The sequence below is a fragment of the Hevea brasiliensis genome, chromosome 18 (genome assembly GCF_030052815.1).
Source record: "Hevea brasiliensis isolate MT/VB/25A 57/8 chromosome 18, ASM3005281v1, whole genome shotgun sequence".
Lineage (NCBI taxonomy): Eukaryota > Viridiplantae > Streptophyta > Magnoliopsida > Malpighiales > Euphorbiaceae > Hevea > Hevea brasiliensis.
The window spans coordinates 38,997,466-39,020,966 of NC_079510.1; the positions used below are offsets into that span (position 1 = coordinate 38,997,466).

Below are 23,501 nucleotides of genomic sequence, written 5' to 3' on the forward strand. Positions count from 1 at the left end.
TGTAGAAGGTGAGGGATTTCGAAAATTTATGAGAGCTATATGTCCCAACTTTAAGATTCCCTCTCGTTGGACTATTTCACGATATTGTTATTTAGTGTATGTTGAGGAGAGGTCAAAATTGAAGTCTTATTTGAAGAGAAATTGTCAAAGGGTGAGTCTTACTACGGATACATGGACATCATTACAACGAATTAATTATATGTGTATCACTGCTCATTTCATTGATAATGATTGGAAGTTACATAAGAAAATCATTAATTTTTGTCCTATTACAAGTCATAAAGGTGATGCAATTGGTAGAGCTATTGAAACTTGTTTGCTAGAGTGGGGGCTAGATAAGATATTCACCATTACAGTTGACAATGCTAGTTCAAATGATATAGCCATGTCTTAGTTGAAAAAAAAGCTTGCAAATTGGGGTGTCACTGTTTCTAATTCTGATTACCTTCATATGAGGTGTATGGCACACATAGTTAATTTGGTTGTCATGGATGGCTTAAAAGATGTTGGTGAGTCAGTGCTGAAAGTAAGGAATGCAGTGAGATACATTAGGAGTTCTCCAGCTAGGTTGAAAAAGTTTAAGGAGTGTGTTGAATATGAAAAAATTGATGGCAAGTCTTCTTTGTGTTTAGATGTGCCAACTAGGTGGAATTCAACTTACTTGATGTTGAATATAGCTCAAAAATATGAAAGGGCGTTCGAGAGGTATGAGTCACAAGAACCTATGTTTAGGCTTGAATTGGGAGAGAATGGAGTGCCTGATTTTCATGATTGGTCTGAATGTAGGAAAATGGCTGAAATGTTATCTCATTTTTATGAGCTTACTTTGCGTATTTCTGGTTCTCGATATATCACATCTAACATGTTTTTTGGTGAGATAAGTGACTTGGCTTTTATTTTAAATCAATGGGTGGATAGTACTAATGTTGAGGTGAAAAATATGGGGGACAGAATGAAGAAAAAATTTGACAAGTACTGGGGGGATATAGATAAAATGAATAAATTGATTTATTTTGCTACTGTTCTTGACCCTCGTGATAAGTTTGAATATATGGAGTTTCAATTTTGCCAAATGCATGGTGAAGAAAAGGGTGAGCAGTTGTTCCAGAAGGTGAAGTCATCTTTGATTGACTTATTTAATGAGTATAAGAAAAATATCAAAAGCGATTGTGAGCAAATAAGTGATAACACTAGCTCACAGCTCTCAAGTGGTAGTGGTAGTATAATAAGTCTAAAGCCCAAATTGTACTTGAAGCATCACTACAAGAAGCAAAAGTTAGAAAAAAATGGAGGTTTAGATTCAAAAACAGAGTTGGAAGTGTATCTCAATGAGGCAATTCAAGAGGACAAGGAAGATTTTGATCTCTTAAAATGGTGGAAAATCAATTCTGAGAGATTTCCCATCCTTGGAAAAATGGCAAGAGATATATTGGCAGTCCCAGTTTCAACTGTTGCATCAGAGAATGCTTTTAGTACTGGTGGGAGAGTACTAGATCCCTTTAGGAGTTCTTTAACTCCCAGAATTGTGGAAGCTTTGATATGTGCACAAGATTGGACACGTTCCTCAAATTGTCCAATAAATGTTGAGGAAGATTTAGAGGAACTTGAAAAGTTTGAAGAGGGTATGTAATAAATACATGTATTTAGATAATTTTTATCTTTTAATATTTTTATTTCAATATGGATTGATTTTTTTTTCCCCTTATATAATTCAATTTTCAGTACTGCCAAGTGTTGGCCTAACTCAATTAGGGGGATCAAGTTGTTCAACCCCTACCCTTAACTCTTAGATGTAAGTTTGATTGTTTAAAGTTTTACATTATTTTATGCTTTCATTAATTATTATATATCAATTGTCTTTTTTTTTTATTATTTTGTTTGTGTAGGTTCCCAAAGCTATTGACTGTTGCCTCTTCATTTGAGCATGTTTTTGGATTTGGTTGGACTGCTCAAAATCAAATTATTGGAGATTTGATGGATTTTAATATTATGTTTAATTCTGCTGTTATTTGATTGATTTTAATATGGACTGTATTTAGCTTTTATCTTGTTGGAGATTTGGTATTTTATTATTATGTTGTTTTATGGATTTTAATAATAACTGAACTGGATTGTATTTAGAGTATGGTTGTGGTTATTTTAGCTTTTATTTCAATTATGTTTTGTTTTATGGTTTGGCATTTGATGCTTGGATTATTATTTGGTTTAGTGGTTTTATACTTTTATTTATTTTATGGTTTATTTGGCATAGTGACATTTTATTAAATTGATTGTTTATTTGATGCTACACAATTGATTTTATATGAATTGTATACCATGAATTGTGAACAAATGCAAATGTGCAATTTACAGGTCAAGCAGGTCTGTTTGGCATTTGAAAAAAAATTGAAATTTCGGTTTTTCATTAACCGAACCGAACCGAACCGATAATAATTGGTTCAGTTCGGTTCGGTTTTTCTCCAATAAACGGTTTGGTTCGGTTTACAATTTATGGAATTTTCGGTTATCGGTTATTTCGGTTCGGTTCGGTTCGGAACCGAACCGACCGAATGCTCACCCCTACTTCTAAGTCCCTAAATCCCAACTGCCCTTCATTTTTGCTTCACACACATGTTTCCAAGCAACCAATTTAATTTTCGTACTACCTATTCCTAGCCCTACCAGAAATTAGACATGATAATGTTGATAGTCTGGCATACTGAATGGGGAAGATCGAAACATGCCATGGCATGGTTTGGGATAGTTGTGCCATTGCTTTTAAGAGAACCTCCTTGCCACCTGTTGATAAGAGCAGCTCCTTCCACCCCACAATTAGTGCTGGATGACATCTTTAATTTGAAGGAAAATTTGCTTTTTGGACCAAGGGATTTCATCTGGCAGACCCAAGAACTTATCCTGCCCCTTCATATTATTGATTTGGAGTGCCGAAAAGGTGCTCAAACGGGTAAAGATTTAGCATAAATGGACATTTGTTCCTCAAATCAATTCAAAATGAATCAAAAGTTTATTTAGATAAGAGACAAAATATGGCCAGCAATGAGCACTCACTTTGCCTAAATTTGTTAACCATGTAGATTAATTCAATTATAATTTAATTTACCAAAAAAGATAAATCAAATCAAATCAAAATTTGTAGATAAAACTCGTCCAAGCATAAATCAAATTAACAGTCATTTCGTCCTTATGATATCAGGGAAAGCAACAGTCAATGGACAATGCATCCATCATTAGCTTCATGGAACTTCATAAAGTAGCCTATGCTACCTAATTTTCCAATAAAATCCTCTCGTCCTGAAGGCAAAGAACTATTAGTAATATAAAGAGGGGGACAAAGAGTAAAAAACAAACGATACTAAGAAGAAAAAGGGCAGAGTAAAAATTCCAAGCAGCAAAACAGTATTATTATCAAGGTTGCAAATGCATGGTTCTCTACTACTAAACTTCTTCTTCCCTGTTGATAAAAATCCAGCACTATATTATACAATAGCAACTCATTACTTAGATGAAACAGCTGAAAGGTCAGCCATGGGAATGAAATTAATGACATCAGAAACCAAGTCCAAGGTACCCTGCTAAGCCTTCATAAAATTGGAAGTCAAACCTACGAATTTGTTTCCTTTGCTTAAGTAGACCTTTTGTGCACCAACTTTTTTTATGAGAAAGTAGACCTTTCCAATATAGTTCATCACTAGCTAAATATGAGCATAAAAAGAAGAAAAGAATTACTACAAAGTGCATTTTTTTTTTTCAACGGAAATATGATCATTCATAATTCATGAATCAGCATGAAACAAGGCCCCGAAAGCCCACAAACATAAAGAACTTGCTACAAAACCTCTTAACCCAACCCAGTAAATAAGGCCCCAAACCATCCTTATGGTTATCAGATCCCTAGGACCAAGAGGATTGAGACCGGATCCTCATCTGAGCTGCCCTAGTAGAAGCGAGCCACCCACCGCAGCAGATGATGGCCGGCAGCCCAATTTAGATCTGCATAAAACAAAGCTTAAATCATGCAAAGAACTCGACAGCAGCAAGGGGAGAAACAAGCGCCCCCTCCCCAGCAATCGATTTGCCCAGAGCTACAACATTCTTCCCAGACAAATGCTTTACAGCAATCACAATATCACCTAAGGCTAAGGACCGATGTCGGAATGAACGAGGAAAAGCTTGGTATAGTCACAGGCATTCTCGTGTAGCCCAGACGGAAATGGAGTCGGTGACCAAGCGGTACCTCCACTGCCATTGAAGCTAGCCGAAGGGAAGGACCCCCTGAAATAGAGACTGAAGCGATTATGCTGGTCTACAGTTGAAGCCCAGAGACAAGTAGACAAACAAAACCAAAACTATACAACCCACCGAAGATGGGTGGATGAACCATCCCCCCTCCCCCCTACAGTTGAAGCCCAGAGACAAGTAGACAAACAAAACCAAAACGCACCCCCACCCCCACCCCCCCAACAACCAGAAACGAAGACTCTTAGAGAGAATGGGAGGAAATCCTCTCACTAAAAAGAGAGACTTGCTCTCACTCTTTGCACTGCATAAAAGTGTATGGTTCATGAATCTAATGTTGAACCAATAACCAATGATATATATGACAGCAGCATATCAGAAGGGTCTGTGTTGGACAGCTCCATTCATAATTTTGAATGTTTAGGCAAAAAGATGGAGGCAACTTTCCTAGTATTATCATCATATAAAGCTTCTAGTATTATATAAATCTCCACATATCGATCCACTGATTGAGAGGTCAGAGAATTTTAATCTGGCATACAGATAGTTCAATGACGAAAATCAAGCATATAAGAAATTTGCAGAGTTACAATATCAAGTACCATTGAGTTAATAGATATAAATTTTCTAATTTAGAATCGTTAATCAGTTAGGTGCTTCAAAAAATTTTCACCAATGCTATAAAACCTGCATTTAAATGAATGCCCTTAAATTTCAAATATTGCAGCGCATTACTCAGACGAAATGGTGGCAGTGACCACAACCAACATAGTAGCGGCAGCAGTTGGCACTGGTTAAAGTTGAAAAATGTAACTAATATTAAATTGATTAAGTGCTCATACATTATGTTTTGTGTAGCCAAAGATAGGAATGGAAGCTACTATTAATGTAACCAATCACAACCACATTGCATTGCTCCCTTCAATTTACCAAATATCTAACAAGAAACAAGAAAAAGAAACCACACAAATTATGCTTAAAAAAATATGCCGATGACAATAATAAGAAATATATGCTTCTCACTTACATTGGCCGCCAAATATTCCAGTTTACAACTTTGCAGCTCCAAGTGAGGGACTGGTTGAACTCAAAAACCACAAGCCAAAATTACAAACTTGAGGTTGTAGAACTAAAAACCTTAATGTAAGAAATTTGACAAGGGAAGAGGAAAAAACACAAGAGCTAGTTAGAGCCAAGGATCATGAAGTGGGAAAACAGAGAGCAAATCCACAATTTATAAGCCATAAAGCAACAAAAAGAAACAATAAAGAAACTGATTAGTGGAAACATAACACGCTTGTGTTGTATAACAGTCTTACATGCCAGTGTTTCTTTGCTTTTTATCTCTCGCCAAAATTACCGTACGAATACAGCCTCAAAATTGCACTATCTAATAACCTATAACTCATAAAGACCAAAAGTAGACACAACTCATTGTGCCCATGATGTACATATTTACTACTACACTTGCATGTGAATGGAACTATGGCAGACTTGAACCAATTTAGATCGCAAAACATCTCAAGCAGTCAGTTTCTGTGAAGAATTAACAGCACCCAAATGCTTGAGGTGTAATGTGGCCAACAAGCCTTGCCAAGTTTCTCCAGGTGCACCTGCCACTTGAAAGTCAACCAGTTTCGTTTGTTTCCTATAGTAATCTTCCAATGCCTTACCCTGAAGAGAAGAAAAAAAATCACACCAGCAAAATTTCAAATTTCATTCACCCTTTTTCATTAACTCGTGAGCTTCAATTTTTATCATAAAAGGCAGCAGACATGATACAGTCGTTATTGAACCACAGAGAAGGGGGAAAACGAGGAAGTAGCTGAAGTGGCTATCCTTTCAAATGACATAATTCATCTCACCTACAATCTTAATCCAAGAAAAATAACTAACAAGTAACAAGGAACTCAGGGATGTCACAGACAAGCATTTGAAAGTTAACACCCACTAAGTCACATGAGTTAGATCAGGAAAATCTCCGAAGAATATAAAATACAAGATCTTTAAAATCTGTAAAAATACATCATTATAAAGCAATTTTCTATTACAGGTGGAAAATACAACAATTATATATAAAGAGAAGGATGCCATAGTTTACAATATTAACAAGCATTTCTGCAACAAGATACTCGGAACAATTTGATAATAACATATCAATCATCATACCTCGGGTTTTAAATTATACTATAAAACAAGATAATATATAATACCTGTTCTGCATATATACGGAACTTTTCCTTCAAGGCACTTCCAGCATCAGTCACAGAGGACATAGAGTCAAAGGTAAGAAAATCCCTCTTCACCAAGTTGTCTTTAGTACATTTAAAATTCACAACTAGATCAATATCAGCAATTTGATCAAGAATTTCCTGCAAAAGGGGGGAAAAAATCCACGAATGTTAATAATGTACAGAAAACATAAGTACAATGCAACTACTGAGCTTTACTACTGTTCCAATTGTAATGATCAAAACATACAAATCTATAATCACGAAGAGGAACAATAAATGCATATGCATTAACATTGAGACATACAGCTTGAATTCTTGTTCGAGGAATGCCATCCAAAATGAAGCCAGTTTCGCCTCTGCAGTAACCTTCTTCAAGCCTCTTGGACAGCAACCCAAAAATTATTTCTTCTGGTACCAGATTGCCTCCATTCACAGCATTTGCAATCTAAATTTGGGCAAATAAAATAAAATTCAATATAGATCAACATTATTTGATATTAATTTGCCTAAATTTAAACTAGTATTGAACCATAAGAATCTTTTCGGCACCCAATTCAAATGTTCAAACTTCATCGATTAAGCAACATAAAATTCATAACTTGAAGCGCAAACAATAACCCAAAAGAGGCACCTGTTTGTAGAGAGAAGAGCTAGGGTTAAGCTCTTGCCGAAGGAGGGTACCCATGGAAATGTGAGGAACTTGTAGAAGCTTCGAAAGCTTTTCTGCGTACACGTGTTTTTGAGCTCCTGGGTCCCCTATCAACACCCACTGCACTCCTCGCCCCCAGTCCGACGACGCCGCGGAGTCTAGCCTCGGCTCCGGCACGCACGAATCCCGATTCAGCTTTCTGCTTCCTACTTCCACCGAATGATCGTCGTCGAAGTCGTAATCATAGTCGTATTGAACCGCAGCAGCCGATCCATAAGCACGGGTGCTAGCAAGCATTCCGAGGCGGTGGAGAGCAGGGGACGCTGTGGCTAATCCCAGTCGGCTCAGTCCAGCCATGGTGGCGGCAGCAAAAGAAGAGAATGGCTTAGTGATGGAAAGAGGAGCTGTAGCCTCTAGGAGAAAGGCAAAAAGTGAGGTTTTAAGAGATGGGACGAGCATGATCTGTAAATCCCACTGGTTAAGCTTCAAATTACGCTAATACCACTGTTTTTGAATGTCGCCAAGTGGCGGGTCCTAGCCGGCTTTCAAAGAGTTTGATTGGTTGTCACATCTGTTAGGAATGTGTTAATTTGTACGTTAGCGAACGATATCATAGACCTCGTTCCATGTGATTACCGCTCTTTGTCAAATCAAAAGGGAAAAAACCATTTTTTTAAGTACTCAAGCCGTCCACAAGACGCGGGTGGTTGGTCGGTTAGAAACATGACACGTGGATTTGAGAATTTCGGTCAAAGCTTTTTTTGAATTTTCTCGACAACGTTAACCACATAAGCCACACTCTTTACGTAAAATCTGCGTAACATTTTGCCACGTCCTTTAGACTAATGCTGTAATAGCTGTCCAATGAGCCGATGCCACATGGCATTTCGTGGATTATAAACGGTGAATCGTGACCACCAGAAGTCTGCGGCTTAATTTCACCTGTATCCCTTATCGTTCCATTGTCATTCCATTTCTGAAAACCCTATTTTTATTTATTTATTTTAAATTTAATAATTTTGTTTTATCGGAATATATATATATTTCACTAATTGAAACATGATTTCAAGACGCAAACCCATTTAAAATATGGATTGCTACATAAAAATAACCCGAATCTTGGATAAAATCTAAGAAATACTAAACTAAAGAGGAACCCAATCATATAATCTCAGACTCTACATTATCTTCAAGCTTGAATCTCAACCATGCAAGGAAGAAACCTCAACTTGCTCAATACTTGCAAGCCTATGGAAACCGAGGATAAGCAGCAACATTAGAAGAAAATTAGGACTAAAGCCATGCTGGATGAACTGGGAAGAGCTTGACAAAGGTGATCAGAAACAAGACCCGCCTCTAATTGCTAGTTAAATGCTTCAACATGCAGAGCTACCCATTGATACCCAACAAAAGCTCATCTCAAGGAAAGACATTAACACTCCAAAACTAGACATTAAGAAAAACTAAGAAACTTTTAAAATTATTTAGAGGGTGTTTGGTTTACCTGTTGGAGTGCGGTGATAGGTGATGACACCAAACAATAAATTGTAGTGTTTGTGAGTTTAAAAAATAGAAATGATAGGCGATGGGCGATATGATAATCCATCAATTGCGTTTGTATCAGCTCTATTTTTAGAGCTGTTTCTCATCAGCTGATAGCTAATCTGGTTTTATTTTTTATTTTGACCATATTATCCTTTTTTATTTAACTTGAAAATTAATATTATTAATATTTTTATTTTTTTATTTATAATTTTAATATTTTAATTAACGTATTTCAACTTTATTAAAATATTTTTTATTAATAACATAAAATATAAAATATTTATTTATATCCAAAAACTTAAAATTAATTATAAAATTTTCTATTAACAATAATAATTATTTTATTATTTTATTTATATTTTTAAAATTATTTAACTATCTTAAAAAATAATTATTTTCTTATTTCAATAATAAAATAAATGATATAATATAAAAGATTAATAATTATATTTATTTAAATAATATAATATATTAATTTAATAATTATATATTTAATTTAATAATAAAATAAATAATATAATGTAATAAATTTATAATTTTATATTTATTTAAATAATAAAATAAATTATATGATATATACCCTTATTAGTCATTTCACATATTAACAGCAACAACTAAATATAATTTTACCAAACACTTAATATAAAACAGCTATCATCAGTTATCAATTATCAACTATCAACTATCAGCTAATAGCTATCAGTTGTATTCAACAGTTAATTCAAACAGACTCTTAATATAAAACAGCTATCAGTTATCGGCTATCGGCTAACAGTTATAACAGTAACAGCTATCAGCTAATAGCTATCTGTTGTATTCAACAGTTAATCCAAACAGGCCCTTAATCAATTTCTCAAAATATATGCTGAGTGGTATTTTAATTGAAAATCTTAATTTATTTTAATAAAAATAAATTTATATTAATATTTTTTCATTTTATTCTCTATCATCTCTTTTATTTATCTTTTTTACAATGAACGCTAATTTTATATATTCCACTAAGAAAATTCTATAATCTTCCCTCAGACACCTTTGTGATAGCCATCAAACCAACATGTCATTGGCTAGCTAAATAAGTTCAACGACAACTGATAAAATTAAGCCTAAATCTAATGATGGCCGAATGGAATCCTTCTGGAACACAAGAAGCCCACAAAAGTACATGCAAGATAAGTTAATTTGTTTGGGAAAAAGAAAAGTAGGGAGGGGGATGAAAATGAGAGGATTGAGATTGAGAGAATATTAACATATTGGAGGATTGCAATTGAGAGGAAAGGAAAATGTTGAAATATTATTATAATCTTATTTCCTTCTTAATGTTTGGATGAGGTGAAAATGAGACGAGGAAGGAAAAAAAATGGTTTCGGAAAGGCAAAAACTTGAAGAAAAGAAAAGTAGAAATGCAAATTATTAGATTAATTATCTAAATCGTAATATCTTCTATATTTACTTTTATTATTAAATTAAACTATAATAGTTATTAATAAAATAAATGTTACTTAATGAAAAATAAAATTAACCTGCAAAGTTTCCAGTGCTATCAGAAATGGCTCTGCTGCTCCAGCCACATGCTTCAATTTCTTCTATCTCATCTTCTTCTTCAACTTTCTTCGCGCAACGCTCGAAGTTCTTGGCCCCAAAACCTCAAAAAATTCTCTTCAAAAGAGTCACCAGCGACTCTTCATCACCCTGCAAAGCATCATGGCAAGAGGTATTTTCAATTATATTTTTCTCGTCTATGTCTCTGGAGTTGTTGATTACTTACAACTTTATATTTTAATTTCATGCTGGAAGCTTGCTGGAGTTCTTGTGTTCTCGGCGATTCCTTTCACGGCGGTGAAAGCCATTGCCAATAGCCCCCTGGGTGAGTCGCTTCAGCGTCGAATGGAGGAGAAGAAGAAAGTTGCAATCCAGGAATCTTCCAATTTCCAGGCTTTAGCCGCAAAAGCCCGTAAAGAGAGGTAATTTTGGGGTAGCATTTTGCTTTTGTTTTGATTTCTGCAGTTATGAAACTGCAAAGTTGGTTTTTGCACGATTGCAATTAGATGATAGGATGATCAAAAGAATTGTTCAAATTTATTGGAAGATGAATGGTTTAAGCTGTTGTCATTACTTGTTAGTAGTTACTTCCAGTTTCATAATTCGGAGGGCATTTTTGCCACTTCATACAGAATCCATTTGAATATAAGCAAACCCAGCTGACAACATAGGTTTTCCTTTCTCAAAGATGAAATTCCAATTTTTCTATTTGGATTCCATGTAATGGAGATTGTACTTCCTGGAGGGAATTAACTGACCAATCTTGCATGTAAAGTTCAGTCACCTGCTCAAAAGATTGCTTAAGCCTTGAGCCCTTTGGTAGTTTGTTGTGCTGGGTTAAGCTTTATATGCAAATGTAAGCATGATAAGCACCAAGTTTTTTCTTTTTCTCCAATAAAAAAAGGGGCTGAACTATTTAGATTTTGACAATCTGTAATTTCAGTTCATAATACACTTTACGGAAAGTTGTGCTTGTGTTGCGAAAGTTATATCTCTCTTGTATCTTTTCTTAGATGTATTCTATAGTTGCTTTGTTATAGAAAATTAGATGATTTAACAAAATTTTGCAATTCATATCGTGTGATTTTTGTAAATTGATACATTTTTAAGGTTGTTAATTATGAAATATTTATTAGGTTAACGGAAAAAATAATGGTTACAAAGACTGTATGTAACATGATTAATTATTTTAGTTTAATGCAATTTGCTATAATGAATGGGTAATTTGTTTTAATAATTTTTTAATAGGATTTGTTACATATAATTTATCTATTGGATTTTTAAGAAAGTATTATATGTATTTTTTTTTTTTTATGTTAAGAAACTCTATTTTTTCCGTTAAGTTAATAAATTTTTTGTAATTAATAATTTTACAAAAAAAAAAAAGTATCAGTTTACAAAAATCACATGAGATGAACTGCAAAATTTTGTTAAATCATATTATTTTCCGTTGCAAAGTAATTTAATTTGTAATAAAATCATGTAACCATAGAGCATACCCTTTTCTTATGATCACCAATGGTTTAGTAACTATTTTAAAGGATATCATGCAGAAATTTTTGAGTGCTATTAATTGATACATGTTTATCTTTTTTTCTTTTGGGAAAAAAAATCTCTATTTATGAGCAGTATAAAGAATCAATGACTAAGTGTATACCTACCTAATTCTTTCATAGGAGTCTCAGTCTGTATCCACCTTCAAATTTGATACGCAACTAGTGTTGTTGAATTCGACATTCAACTAAATTAACCCACTACATCTTTGAGAACAGACAGATGTCACAGTTATATATTGTTGCTTATTACTTTTTCATATCTGTATGTGATATAAGAATTCTCTAAATTTGTAGCTTGTGGTATGGAGAAGAGCGTCCTCGCTGGCTTGGTCCTATTCCATATGACTACCCTGCATATCTTACTGGAGAACTACCTGGGGATTATGGCTTTGATGTTGCAGGTCTGAGCAAGGATTCTGTGGCTTTTCAGAGATACTTTAAGTATGTTTAAAACTTTGTTTCTTCTTTATTTATGCATGCTTAGCATGATCTTCCCAGCCAATGTCAATAATACAAAGGAAGTTAAAATTTGTAACATGATAATGGTAAGACATCATGAAGTGTGGTGGTATTCTGAATAGTAATAACTTGATTACCTTGATCAATCATTGAAATATTGCTATCTGCAATGTTATAAATGTTTTAATGATGTGGCTTTGTTTCTATTCCTTGTTGCTGAACTCTTTGCTGAAACCTATCAAGGCTTAAATGTCTTCTAAGTGTTTTTACAGTGTCCAGGATGACTTGAGTTGGCACAATGCAGTGCCAAGTCGATCATATCATTTGAGGATTTATAATAACATTAAATGAGATTTTTTTTTCTCAATGATTGAATTATGGATCCTGAATTTGATCTCCATTTTCTGTAGTTTTGAAATACTTCATGCTCGTTGGGCTATGCTTGCTGCCCTTGGTGCTCTGGTTCCAGAATTACTGGATATATCAGGCGCCTTTCACTTCATTGAACCTGTCTGGTGGCGAGTTGGCTATTCAAAGCTTAAGGCTAGTATCTTTAGTCTCAGTAAATTAATAATTCTCCATGCATATTTGGGTTATGGATTTTCCTAATTTGCCATATCCTGACTCTACTCAATTTTTGTGCTGGAAGTTTTGGACACCATAGCCTTCTAATTCTTGCATTCTATTTTGTAGCATGGATTTGCCTAGTTTAAGAACAGTATCACTTATTGAACTCTTTTCTTCTTGTTTCTTCAATTTGTTATCAGGGAGATACATTGGACTACCTTGGCATCCCTGGACTCCACTTAGCTGGAAGCCAAGGAGTGTTTGTCATTGCTATTTGCCAAGCCCTCTTAATGGTAACACCTCTATCCTGCTTTTCTATTTTCTGGCCACCTATAAATTTTACATCCATGTAGTTCTTGCCTTTTACTTTCTACGTTATATGATTCTGTTTACCATTCAGAGATTTTATCTAAAAGAATTTGGACCATGCACAAGCTCTACCATGCTTAAATGAGCTTGGTCATGTTTATTTGGCTGAACGAAGGGCTCACTCATAGGCCTTGTTCCTTTTGTCCACTTCCTTGAATTCATTTGGCTTACAGTATCCAATCCATCCCTCACCATCCCCTGATCCCCCTCCCCACAATCCTTGATGAAAGAGGATACTGGCGTATCCATCAGTAGTTCATATAATGGAGTTTATAGCTAGCATTCAATTTTTCTCATACAGATTTTCATCCTGCATATTACAGTTGTGCTCTTTTTGTCCCTCCCTCCCTTCCTCTCTCTTCTCTCTCTCCATTTGTTTGTTAATGTATTCAAAGAGTACTCAGTCCTTTCTCATCCCTTGCAGATATTTATAATAATTGCAAATTGACTTTGCACAAAAACTTTTAATTTTTGGCCTTCATTTAAAAGATACGAGACCAAGTTGCCTATGAGTAACTTGGCGACTAGCAGTGCTTTCTGGATGTGAAGTCTGGTGAGACAGAAACTTGAAACAAAGCATATGCCTATTGACAGTTAATTTACTGGTAAAATATGATGTATAATCAATTAGGAACGAGATATCATATGCCCTTTTGTAACTGTATATAGTTATGATCTTAGAAGCCCAGCGTTTTATAAACAGGTTGGACCAGAATATGCAAGATATTGCGGGATTCAGGCATTGGAGCCTTTGGGAATTTACTTGCCAGGTGATATCAATTATCCAGGAGGGGCACTTTTTGATCCCTTGAGCCTCTCCAGCGATCCAGTAGCTTTTGAGGAGCTGAAGGTGAAAGAAATTAAAAATGGGCGCTTAGCAATGGTTGCATGGTTAGGCTTTTATGCGCAAGCAGCTTTGACTGGTAAAGGTCCAGTTCAGAATCTTCTCGAGCACATATCAGATCCATTTCACAACAATCTGTTTTCTGTGCTCAAGTTGATGTAAGATGTTCTTTCTTTTTGTCTTTTTGGTTATATGTAAGATGATTTTTTTGAGTGTACAGTGATATATTTTAAAAGAGTTCTCAATATAGTTGAACGTGACATGTGACATGGCATTTGAAGTTGCCTTAAGTTCGTTCACATGCTAGGTTTCCAAAAAGCAAGTTCCATGCAAGGAAAGAACAAACCTAATTAGCTGTAATCCACAGAAGAAATAGTGACCTTTTCTGCTACTCGTAGCACTGTTAGCCTTCCTAGTTGATGTGAAAATGGCTGCTTGTTCAAGTGGTGATTCTTATTCTAACCAAGAATGTGAGTTGGAGGTTTCTGATGGGAATTAGATTAATCATTATATAGTGTTTTGAAGTGAAATTCATTCCTAGCTAACAAGTACATGTTTACGTGGTTCTCTTATTAAAATGCGAAAAAATATTTTATTTGAAACACAGGAGTCCTAGTTTTCTTCTTTCAAAGGAAAAGGATATATGATTAAGAAATTGAAAACAAAGAGCTTCTCCTGATTAAACAATTGAATAAAAAGAAGCACAGGGCTTGAATTCATTCTCTCTTTTTTCTGCTAGAAAGGAGCAAGCAAGGGATAAATTCTCGTGAAATCTGTTCCAAACAAAGAGAGAAATGCAACCAAAGGAAAGAATATGATATTTAACAAAAACGATGATTTATTACTCATCAGATTGTACTTATATATTGAACTTCGATGCCATGTCCCATTGCATTGCATTATAGGTGTGGGACAACCAATAGCCATTTTTGCAGTGAAGCAAGCTTTCCTTTAAGGCTTCCCTCCAAAGAGGAATTGTTTGATGTCTAATAAAAATTAATTTTATTGCTTGGTACGTGTGCTCTCTTCAAACTTTCTCTATTACTTGCCACAAGGGCCTCAACTAGCTGTTTTCTGCCGCATACTTTGCTTCCTCTTCTATGCAGAATGAATAGTTTGTAGTTGTTAATGATGAGCTAGGGCTTTGGATAAAGCGACAAGAACCTGCAATTGCAAGTTAGATAATGTAACGAAGGTAATGCTCCATATTTTTACCTAGACAGGATTGGTTATATATATATATATATTGCCACAAGGGCCTCAACTAGCTGTTTTCTGCCGCATACTTTGCTTCCTCTTCTATGCAGAATGAATAGTTTGTAGTTGTTAATGATGAGCTAGGGCTTTGGATAAAGCGACAAGAACCTGCAATTGCAAGTTAGATAATGTAACGAAGGTAATGCTCCATATTTTTACCTAGACAGGATTGGTTATATATATATATATATATATATATATATATATCGAGATTAACATAAGTGAGACTTGTATATTTGTGCCAATAAAAGTCTTGAATTCATTAGGTAAAGTTTTCATGTTATTCATATTAAAACCCATTCTTATTTATAGGTTGAACCAATAAGCTTTCGATTAAGCCCATTTTTAACAAATAAGATATCTCTATCTTGTGCTCTATCATTCTTTTCCTTCTCAACAGGTTTGATGGGAGAGGGTGGAAAATATCATAATACAGCTTCCTCTTCAACAGGAGGAAATCACATTACAATTAATATTGATTCATTGGCCTCTTCCTTTAAAGAGATGATGTCCCAAAATTTAACAATGTCTGATAAGTGCTGCATCTTCAGAATCCCCCACATACTCCAAAGGCACAATGAGAAGGCATATGTTCCCAATGCATTTTCAATCGGGCCCTGGAACCATTACAAACCAAAGCTGAAACCCACAGAGAAAGTTAAGCTCAAGTATCTACATGGCCTCCTCTCCAAAGCACCATGCAGTGAGACGATGTTGAAGGAGTTCGTCAGAGCCATCTGGGAAATTGAGAAAGATGCTCGTGCCTGTTATGCCGGACCTGTAGATGTCAAACCTGATGAGTTCGTCAAGATTTTGGTACTCGACGGTTGCTTCATCATTGAACTGTTCCGAAAGGATGACGATGAGATGCGTAGGGAAGATGATGACCCAATTTTTAATATGTCTTGTATGCTTCAGTTTCTGCACCATGACTTGATCTTGCTAGAAAACCAAATACCTTGGCTTGTGCTTGAAAAATTGTTCAACATGACCAAGGAACCTGGAAGCAAGTCCCTTACTCAGCTTGCCCTTAAATTCTTCCACAACATTTTTTCATTCACACCACCTCCAATAGTTCAACCTTTCCATGAACAACAGCATATACTTGATCTCCTAAGAAATTGGTTGGTTTTGTCCTCTGGAAAAGCAGAAGATGGAAAGCTCGGATGGCAACCTATTCCTTCTGCAACAAATCTTGTAGAAGCTGGCATCAAGTTCAGAATGGGAAAGGCAAAAAGCATCCTGGATATAAAATTCACCGACGGTGTCCTGGAAATCCCATCGCTGCTAATTCAGGAGACAACAGAAGTTATCATTCGAAACCTGATTAGCTATGAGCAGTGTTGTCCTAAATGCTCAACAAGAATCACCTCATATGCCATACTCCTAGACAACCTCATCAACACAGCCAAAGACATGGATATTCTCACAGATAATGGGATTATCGATAATTGGTTGAATCCAGAGGATGCAACCCAGTTCTTCAACAAGCTTTACCATGATGCCTATGTGAAGAAGTACTACTACTTGGATCTCTGCGAGAAAGTGAATGAGTATTGCCATCGGAGGTGGCCCAGATGGCGAGCTATGTTTATGAGGAACTATTTTGGGACCCCATGGGCTATTGCTTCTCAAATTGTGGCTGCCACCTTCCTGATTCTCACCGTTTTGCAGACCTTATTTACCATAATTAAGTAGCATCTTTTTATGGCGACCGAAAACTTCCATTGTAAATAATTATAATAGTAATTGATCATATGACTCATAATGTTGGAAGTGAGAAATTCAAATCACCAAGTGAATCCCTTCTGTGAATTTTTGAAGTACAAAAAATAAAAAATAAAAAATTTAATATATTCTAAATTATTGATAAAAAATTTTATTTGTTAATATTTTTAATTTAATAATATTAAAATTATTTTTAAAATTATAATTTCCGTATTTGAATCCAATGAATAAAAAGGATCTGAGACTGCGAGGCTGATCACTGTACAGCAAAAATCAGCAAAATAGGATCTGAAACTGCGAGGCGTTTCGTGAGCTGAGCATGAGGTATGTCCATTACTTGCCCAACCCAATTAATGGAAACTTGAGTTCAATTTGCTTAATCTAAGACGTTATCTGCTTTAACACGCCAATCTATAGGTTTTTTCTTGTCTCTTCTTCTTCGCTAATGAGTCTCCTAGGGATTTTTCTCTCTCAACAAATTTAGAATTGCTTCTCTGTCTTTGTTTAGGGGATCAATTTATTATTTATGGTTTAAGGGGTTTAATTTACTGCCTCAATAGTCTATCTCTGCTCACAATGAAGTATTCGAGTGTACATTTTTTTGGATGCTGATCCTTTGATCGTTGACTCCTTATTCTACTGTAAAAGGTCCAAAAAAGGTCCTTTCTTCGTTGATTCCTTCCTTCTGCATGCCCCATCCATGATGTAAAAGCCTGGAAGCTTCCCATCTATTATTTGCGAAATAACCTCCCTCCTTCGCCACTGCTTGGTCAAGTCACAACACGCTGCTTCACACGTTCTGCATATCCATCAACCTATTTATACCTCTTTTTGCGATGCTCTTCATGCACCCAATTAACCCAAAATCTTCTTTCTCTTTTCTTTAGGGAGGTTCATCAATGCTTCAGATCGAAGTCCATCAATAGCTTTTGTATCCATCAATAGCTTTAGTACTTGCAAATTTATGGTTTGCAACTTGTTTCTGCAATGGGTGTTGTTTATGAAATAAAAATTTTCATCTCTGTTCAAAATTACATTTAACAGCTTTAAATTATTAATTTTTATTGCAGACTTGAAGTCATATCTACCTAGGCTTGACCACCAAAATCAGAAGTTGTAAGCATAGTTGCATTTTTTTTTTTACTTCTCTCTCTAGAATTTACAGTTACATTTGTGGCTGTTAGTTAAAAAATTTGAAATGCTTGATATGAAAAGAAAATTTTCTCTATGTATCTACTTACATGTTTTTCTACTTGATTTGCGATATTTGTTTCTTTCAAAATTTTGATCTTGATGGTCATTACTGATTAGTTTAAGAAAAAGGACCAACTCAAAGAAAAATTAGAGTGTACATTCGGATTAGGGATAGGAATTGGGAAATTGATTGTCGTTTATTTCACACTTTTTAGGTTTTATAATTATTATCTTTTAATTGTTTTTAAACAATTGTGCTTATATGGAAATTACAATTGACAACACGTATCGAAATCGCATCTTGCGCTTGGTCAACACTGATGTGAACTCCAGGGATATTGAAAATTTCATGAGCCTAGATTTGTCAACATCAATGACAGGATGCATCTTCAAAATCCCTGACATTCCTCGTAGCCAAAATGAAAACTCCTATGTTCCCATAACATTCTCAATTGGGCCCTGGCATTACAGCAATCCAAAACTGCGTGCCTATGATAAATTGAAAACACGGTATCTGCGAGACCTCATTTCTAAAGACAGGAACCCACTGGCTACATGGAAGCAGTTGGAGTTGTCTAAAGCTGAATTGTTCTCAGTTAAGGTTAATGGGAAGAAGGTTCAGGAGTGTTATTCCAGCCATGTGGATCAGGGTTATGATGGTTGTGATCTTTTACTTGATGGTTGCTTTATCATCGAATTGCTCCTTAAGTTCCAGGATCAGAACCGTAGGGATCCTGATGACCCGGTTTTCTCTTATATGCTCCATTTTCTATACCATGACTTGATATTGCTAGAAAACCAAATACCTTGGTTTGTGCTTGAAGATATTTTTGTTAGGACATGTGGGAACAATGGAAAGCCACTTATTTGGCATGTTAGTGCACTTCTTAAACGAATTTTCCCAAGTGCATTTGTGCCAACTGGGGGAAATCCACCCAGCCAACAGCCCAAGCATATTCTTGATCTCTTAAGGTTATGGCTGGTTTTTCCAATTGAAGAAGCAAAAGGGCAAAATACAGTTGTGCAAGTAGATGACATAGAAACAAATGGGGGATGGAAACCCATTCCTCCTGCAACAGTTCTTCGGAAAGCTGGAGTCAAAATCAAAAGAAAATTAGAGGCTAAGAGCATTTTGCAGGTAACATTTCAAAATGGCTATTTGGAAATCCCATGTCTTGAATTTCGACAAGGGACCGAAGATATCTTTCGGAATTTAGTCTGCTTGGAGCAGTGTTTGACCAACTGCCCCCATGGAATCACTTCTTATGTGACACTTATGGGATGCCTCATCAACACTGCCATGGACTTCAATTTACTCCGTGAGGCTGGAATCTTTGATAACTGGATGAATCCTGAGGATGTCACCAATTTCTTCAATAAGGCAATCTACCCTGGTGCTTATGTCAAGGATTACTACTATCTTGAGCTTAGCGAGCAAGTGAATGAGTATTGCAAACGCAGCTGGCCTAGGTTGCGGGCAATTTATCGCAATGAATTCACCACTCCATGGGCGATCATCTCACAGGTTGTTGCAGGCTTCCTCTTCATTTTGGCCCTGCTGCAGACATTGTTTACCATCATGAAATAAATAGGCATGTGTAGACCTCATTCCTTCTCCCTTTTGATTATATATCTGTGTAGAGGGGCATATTTGGATAATGTTGTCGAGAGAGATATAATTAATATAAGTTTTTGCAATCCTAGCTCCTGAAGCTGCTTTTTTGTTCTTCTAAATAAAAAGGTAAATGATGGTTATCCACTATCCATGATGCCTATGTGAAGAAGACCTGAAGGTGAGTGAATATTGCCACTGACAATGGATGAGATGGCGATACCTTGTTGATTGATTCTCAAGTTGTGGCTGATACCTTCTTGATTCTCACTGTTTGCAGGCCTTATTTATCATAATTAAGTAGGATTTCTACTATGGAAAGAATTGTCCCTCTATCTAGTCCTGCTGTATATTATTGCTGAAAGATGAAAATGCAAGGTTAATGTAATCTAGAGAAGAATGTGATGGTTATCTTCTTCGAAGCCTTCCTTATTGGAGAAACTTTAGTTCTTTTTATTTTTATTTTTATTTGTTTTATTTTACAGGAAAAGTAAAAATGTTCAATGATACCATGATCATATTTTTCTTTTCTTTTTTTTTTTCCCACATATTTTTTAACTGATAATGAAGATACTTGGTCGTTATGTAACCATCCCATCAAACACAGAGCTAGGTTTTTTGTGTATACCAGTAGGAAGTTAATATTGTTTGGGGCATCTGATATAACGTTGGAGATCAATTGACATCCGAAGCAACGGATGAAGTGTTGCAGAGAACTTGCTTTTATTCATTCTTGTCGATAAGTCAATTTTGCCATAAAGCTTTATTGGGTGCTGAGCACTTCTTTATATTCTCTATATAAGCCAAGCCATTATGCTCCAAGAGAAGGGCAACTGGAGTGGGAATAAAGGTCTCCAGAACCAGAACCCTTTTTTCAGTCAGGTATTGTAAATTATCTTTAAATTCTATTTATTAATTGAAAAAATCAATTTAGAGTGTGATTGCTAAAATTTAGAATTACAATGAACCAATCGTGTACTTAATCTCTTTAATTCTCTTAATACAAGGGACTATTTGCAATTGTAGATATTTTTGATCTGTCTTTTTAACGATCAGTGAGATGAGGGATGACTGGTTGAAAATGGTTGATAATAATTGAATGTCATTCTTATTATGTGATTATTAATGTCAAATAAATATTATAAATTATATTCTACAAATAAAAAAAGAATAAAAATAAAATAATAAACTTATTGTTAACCTTCTCTACATATTTATTGTAAATAATTAGTTTCTTTTGAGAATAAATATGAACATTATAGCTGACCTAGCATTATTTATTGTTAATAATATATAGATAGCTTTATCACATAATAAATTTATTTTTAAAAAATTTACCATTGATTAATTTTATTATGATAAAAGCTGCTCACTTTGCTGTTGATGCACGCTACTTAACAAAAGATGCCTACACCATGACAAGAAGGCAGAATAAAGTAAACCTCAAAATTCAAGCAACCTTCGAGTTTTTGGATTCGCATCTTGTTAAATTTGTTGTCAAGCTTACCATTTGTAGATGTATGACTGCTTTGCCTAGTAATCCAAAAGAATTGCAGTGAGCACTCTTTCCTGCTACCTTCAGCTTGGATACATCATCCCCTTGGTCTTCTACTGCAACAGACCTTGCCAAGTAAGTGAATTTTGTTTCTTCTGAAATGGGTTAATTTCATTGTTTTTGAAATGACATTGGATTTACAGTATCAGTTCTATTAAATGATCATGCTCTCCACCATTCAACAATATCACATTTGATTTTTAGATCTTCATTATCTCACAAACAGCATTAGAGCAAGTTCTTGAATTTCTTTTGCACATTTTATGTAGTTATCTTATACCTTTTCCCACTTCTATGAATAGAACTGAGCCTGTAAGATTGATTAAAGACAAAAGCAAGGAAGATTAAACAGAGGTGTAAGGTATTATCATGGCAGAGAATGTAGCAATTAATATAGAAGAAATAGCAGCTTTCTTAGAAAATGTAGTTTCTGATGATTTATACATGTCTCCTAATTGTTGCATCTTCGAAACGCCTAAAATACTCTCCAGGCATAATACAAAAGCTTACGTTCCCAATGCGTTTGCCATTGGGCCATTACACCATGGCCAAGAAAATCTTAAACGTACTGAGAAAATTAAATTCAAGTATTTGCGAGGCCTCATCTCTAGAGCACAAAATCCGGAGAAAAGAATGAGGGAATTCATCGGAGAAATCATGAAAATTGAAGACAAGGTTCGTCTGTGTTATGCTGGACAAGTAACTTATAAACGGGAAGAATTTGTGAAAATGTTGGTTGTTGATGGTTGCTTCCTTATTGAGCTCTTTCGTAAAGATGGCGGAATGGTGCATCGAGACCAAGATGACCCAATATTCAACATGTCTTGCTTGCTTCAATTTCTGTATCATGACTTGATTTTGCTAGAAAATCAAATACCTTGGTTAGTGCTTGATTGCTTGTTCGACATGACCAGCGATGATAATGATACAAAGCCCCTGGTTCAACTTGCAATCGAATTCTTTGCCAATATGTTCTCATCTACTCCATCTCCTGTAGATCCAAACCAGCTCGCCGAAAGTAAGCATATCCTTGACCTTTTAAGGAACTGGTTAGTTGCACCAATTATTCAGTGCAAGGACAGCTTAGAATCTTCAGAATGGCAAACCTTTCCTTCTGCAACTGAAATCGCAGAATCTGGAATCAAATTCAAGAAGCTGGAAGGTGCTACAAGCATCTTGGACATTAGATTTACAAACGGCGTTCTTGAAATCCCAAATTTGTTGATTCAGGAGACAACAGAAACTATCTTCAGGAACCTCATCAGCTACGAGCAGTGTTCCCCAGAATGCTCTCCTATCATCACTTGTTACGCCATTGTTCTTGATAACCTCATCAACACTACAAAAGATGTTCAAATTCTCTGCAAAAAAGAGACCATAGATAGTTGGCTGAATCCGGAGGATGCAACCCAGTTCTTCAGCAAGCTCTACCTAGATGCTTATGTGAAAAAGTTTTACTATCTGGGGCTCTGTAAAGAAGTGCATAAATATCGCCAACGCAGATGGCCTAGATGGCGTACTGCTTATATGCACAACTATTTTGGTACTGCTTGGGCAATTGCTTCTCAGATTGTTGCTGCAATAATTTTGATTCTCACTTTCTTGCAGACCTTGTTTTCCATCATTAAATAATAGGAACACTCTGTCTATCCATTAGTGATCTTCTCATTTGTCCTAATACAACTGTATGACTGTTTAGAATTTTTTTTTTCTTTTTTTTATGATAAATAAGAGTATTCTCGAATTAGTTTAGGGTTATTTTATCAGCTAATACTACTATATATGTGAGCAATAATCTTTTACACAGTAGTGGTGGCAAGCCGAATGAAAGTTTTTAGATCTGTATTTGGGCAATTCGGATTGATTTGGGTATTCATTATAAAATTTGTTCTTGTGCTCAAATGTTGAATTTTATTATTTGTTTTTCTATTTTATTCAATATCAGAAATTTCCTTTCTCGAATGGATTATTGATTCTTTCAAGTTCATCAAATGGGTTAAAGAGCAAATGGGAAAGAAGCAGAGAGAGAATGGAGACAGGAAGAGGCGAAGAGAGAGAGAACTAGACAATGAGAGAGAGCCAAGGGAAAGAGAAACACAAATAAAATTTTGTGATGGTGAGAAATTTTTGAAAGAGTAATGGAAGGAGAGAGAAAAA

At 35.4% G+C, this 23,501-nt stretch overlaps 5 protein-coding genes across 9 annotated transcripts; 4 read left to right on the plus strand and 1 right to left on the minus strand.

The window, feature by feature from the left end:
* Positions 1-5,494: 5,494 nt before the first annotated feature.
* Positions 5,495-7,559, minus strand: LOC110658501 (probable adenylate kinase 7, mitochondrial). The gene is made up of 4 exons (XM_021816141.2): positions 7,102-7,559; positions 6,775-6,915; positions 6,450-6,608; positions 5,495-5,910 (listed from the first exon to the last, which is right to left on the minus strand). Exons 1-4 carry the CDS (start codon positions 7,474-7,476, stop codon positions 5,758-5,760), a joined length of 828 nt encoding a protein of 275 aa, XP_021671833.2. The 5' UTR covers positions 7,477-7,559; the 3' UTR covers positions 5,495-5,757.
* A 2,201-nt stretch (positions 7,560-9,760) lies between these two features.
* Positions 9,761-14,272, plus strand: LOC110658503 (chlorophyll a-b binding protein 7, chloroplastic). Its single transcript, XM_021816147.2, has 6 exons — positions 9,761-10,375; positions 10,459-10,625; positions 12,054-12,200; positions 12,629-12,761; positions 12,986-13,078; positions 13,858-14,272. Exons 1-6 carry the CDS (start codon positions 10,211-10,213, stop codon positions 14,158-14,160), a joined length of 1,008 nt encoding a protein of 335 aa, XP_021671839.2. The 5' UTR covers positions 9,761-10,210; the 3' UTR covers positions 14,161-14,272.
* LOC110658502 (UPF0481 protein At3g47200) lies at positions 14,010-17,052 on the plus strand. 2 transcript variants are annotated; one of them, XM_058140744.1, is made up of 2 exons: positions 14,010-14,156; positions 15,656-17,052. In XM_058140744.1, the coding sequence occupies exon 2, from the start codon at positions 15,661-15,663 to the stop codon at positions 16,951-16,953; it is 1,293 nt and encodes a 430-aa protein (XP_057996727.1). In that variant the 5' UTR covers positions 14,010-14,156; positions 15,656-15,660; the 3' UTR covers positions 16,954-17,052. The 2 variants fall into 2 exon arrangements, with proteins under 2 accessions (XP_057996727.1, XP_057996726.1); XM_058140743.1 differs by lacking the exon at positions 14,010-14,156 and adding an exon at positions 15,251-15,394.
* A 139-nt stretch (positions 17,053-17,191) lies between these two features.
* Positions 17,192-20,211, plus strand: LOC110658505 (UPF0481 protein At3g47200). 4 transcript variants are annotated; one of them, XM_021816151.2, is made up of 3 exons: positions 17,214-17,307; positions 18,054-18,099; positions 18,511-19,880. In XM_021816151.2, the coding sequence occupies exon 3, from the start codon at positions 18,527-18,529 to the stop codon at positions 19,763-19,765; it is 1,239 nt and encodes a 412-aa protein (XP_021671843.2). In that variant the 5' UTR covers positions 17,214-17,307; positions 18,054-18,099; positions 18,511-18,526; the 3' UTR covers positions 19,766-19,880. The 4 variants fall into 4 exon arrangements, with proteins under 4 accessions (XP_021671842.2, XP_021671840.2, XP_021671843.2 ...); XM_021816150.2 differs by lacking the exon at positions 18,054-18,099 and having other exon boundaries at positions 17,192-17,307; XM_021816148.2 differs by having other exon boundaries at positions 17,194-17,307; positions 18,054-19,880.
* A 664-nt stretch (positions 20,212-20,875) lies between these two features.
* On the plus strand, positions 20,876-23,246 carry LOC110658506 (UPF0481 protein At3g47200). The gene is made up of 2 exons (XM_021816153.2): positions 20,876-21,419; positions 21,647-23,246. The coding sequence occupies exon 2, from the start codon at positions 21,714-21,716 to the stop codon at positions 22,974-22,976; it is 1,263 nt and encodes a 420-aa protein (XP_021671845.2). The 5' UTR covers positions 20,876-21,419; positions 21,647-21,713; the 3' UTR covers positions 22,977-23,246.
* Positions 23,247-23,501: the final 255 nt, after the last annotated feature.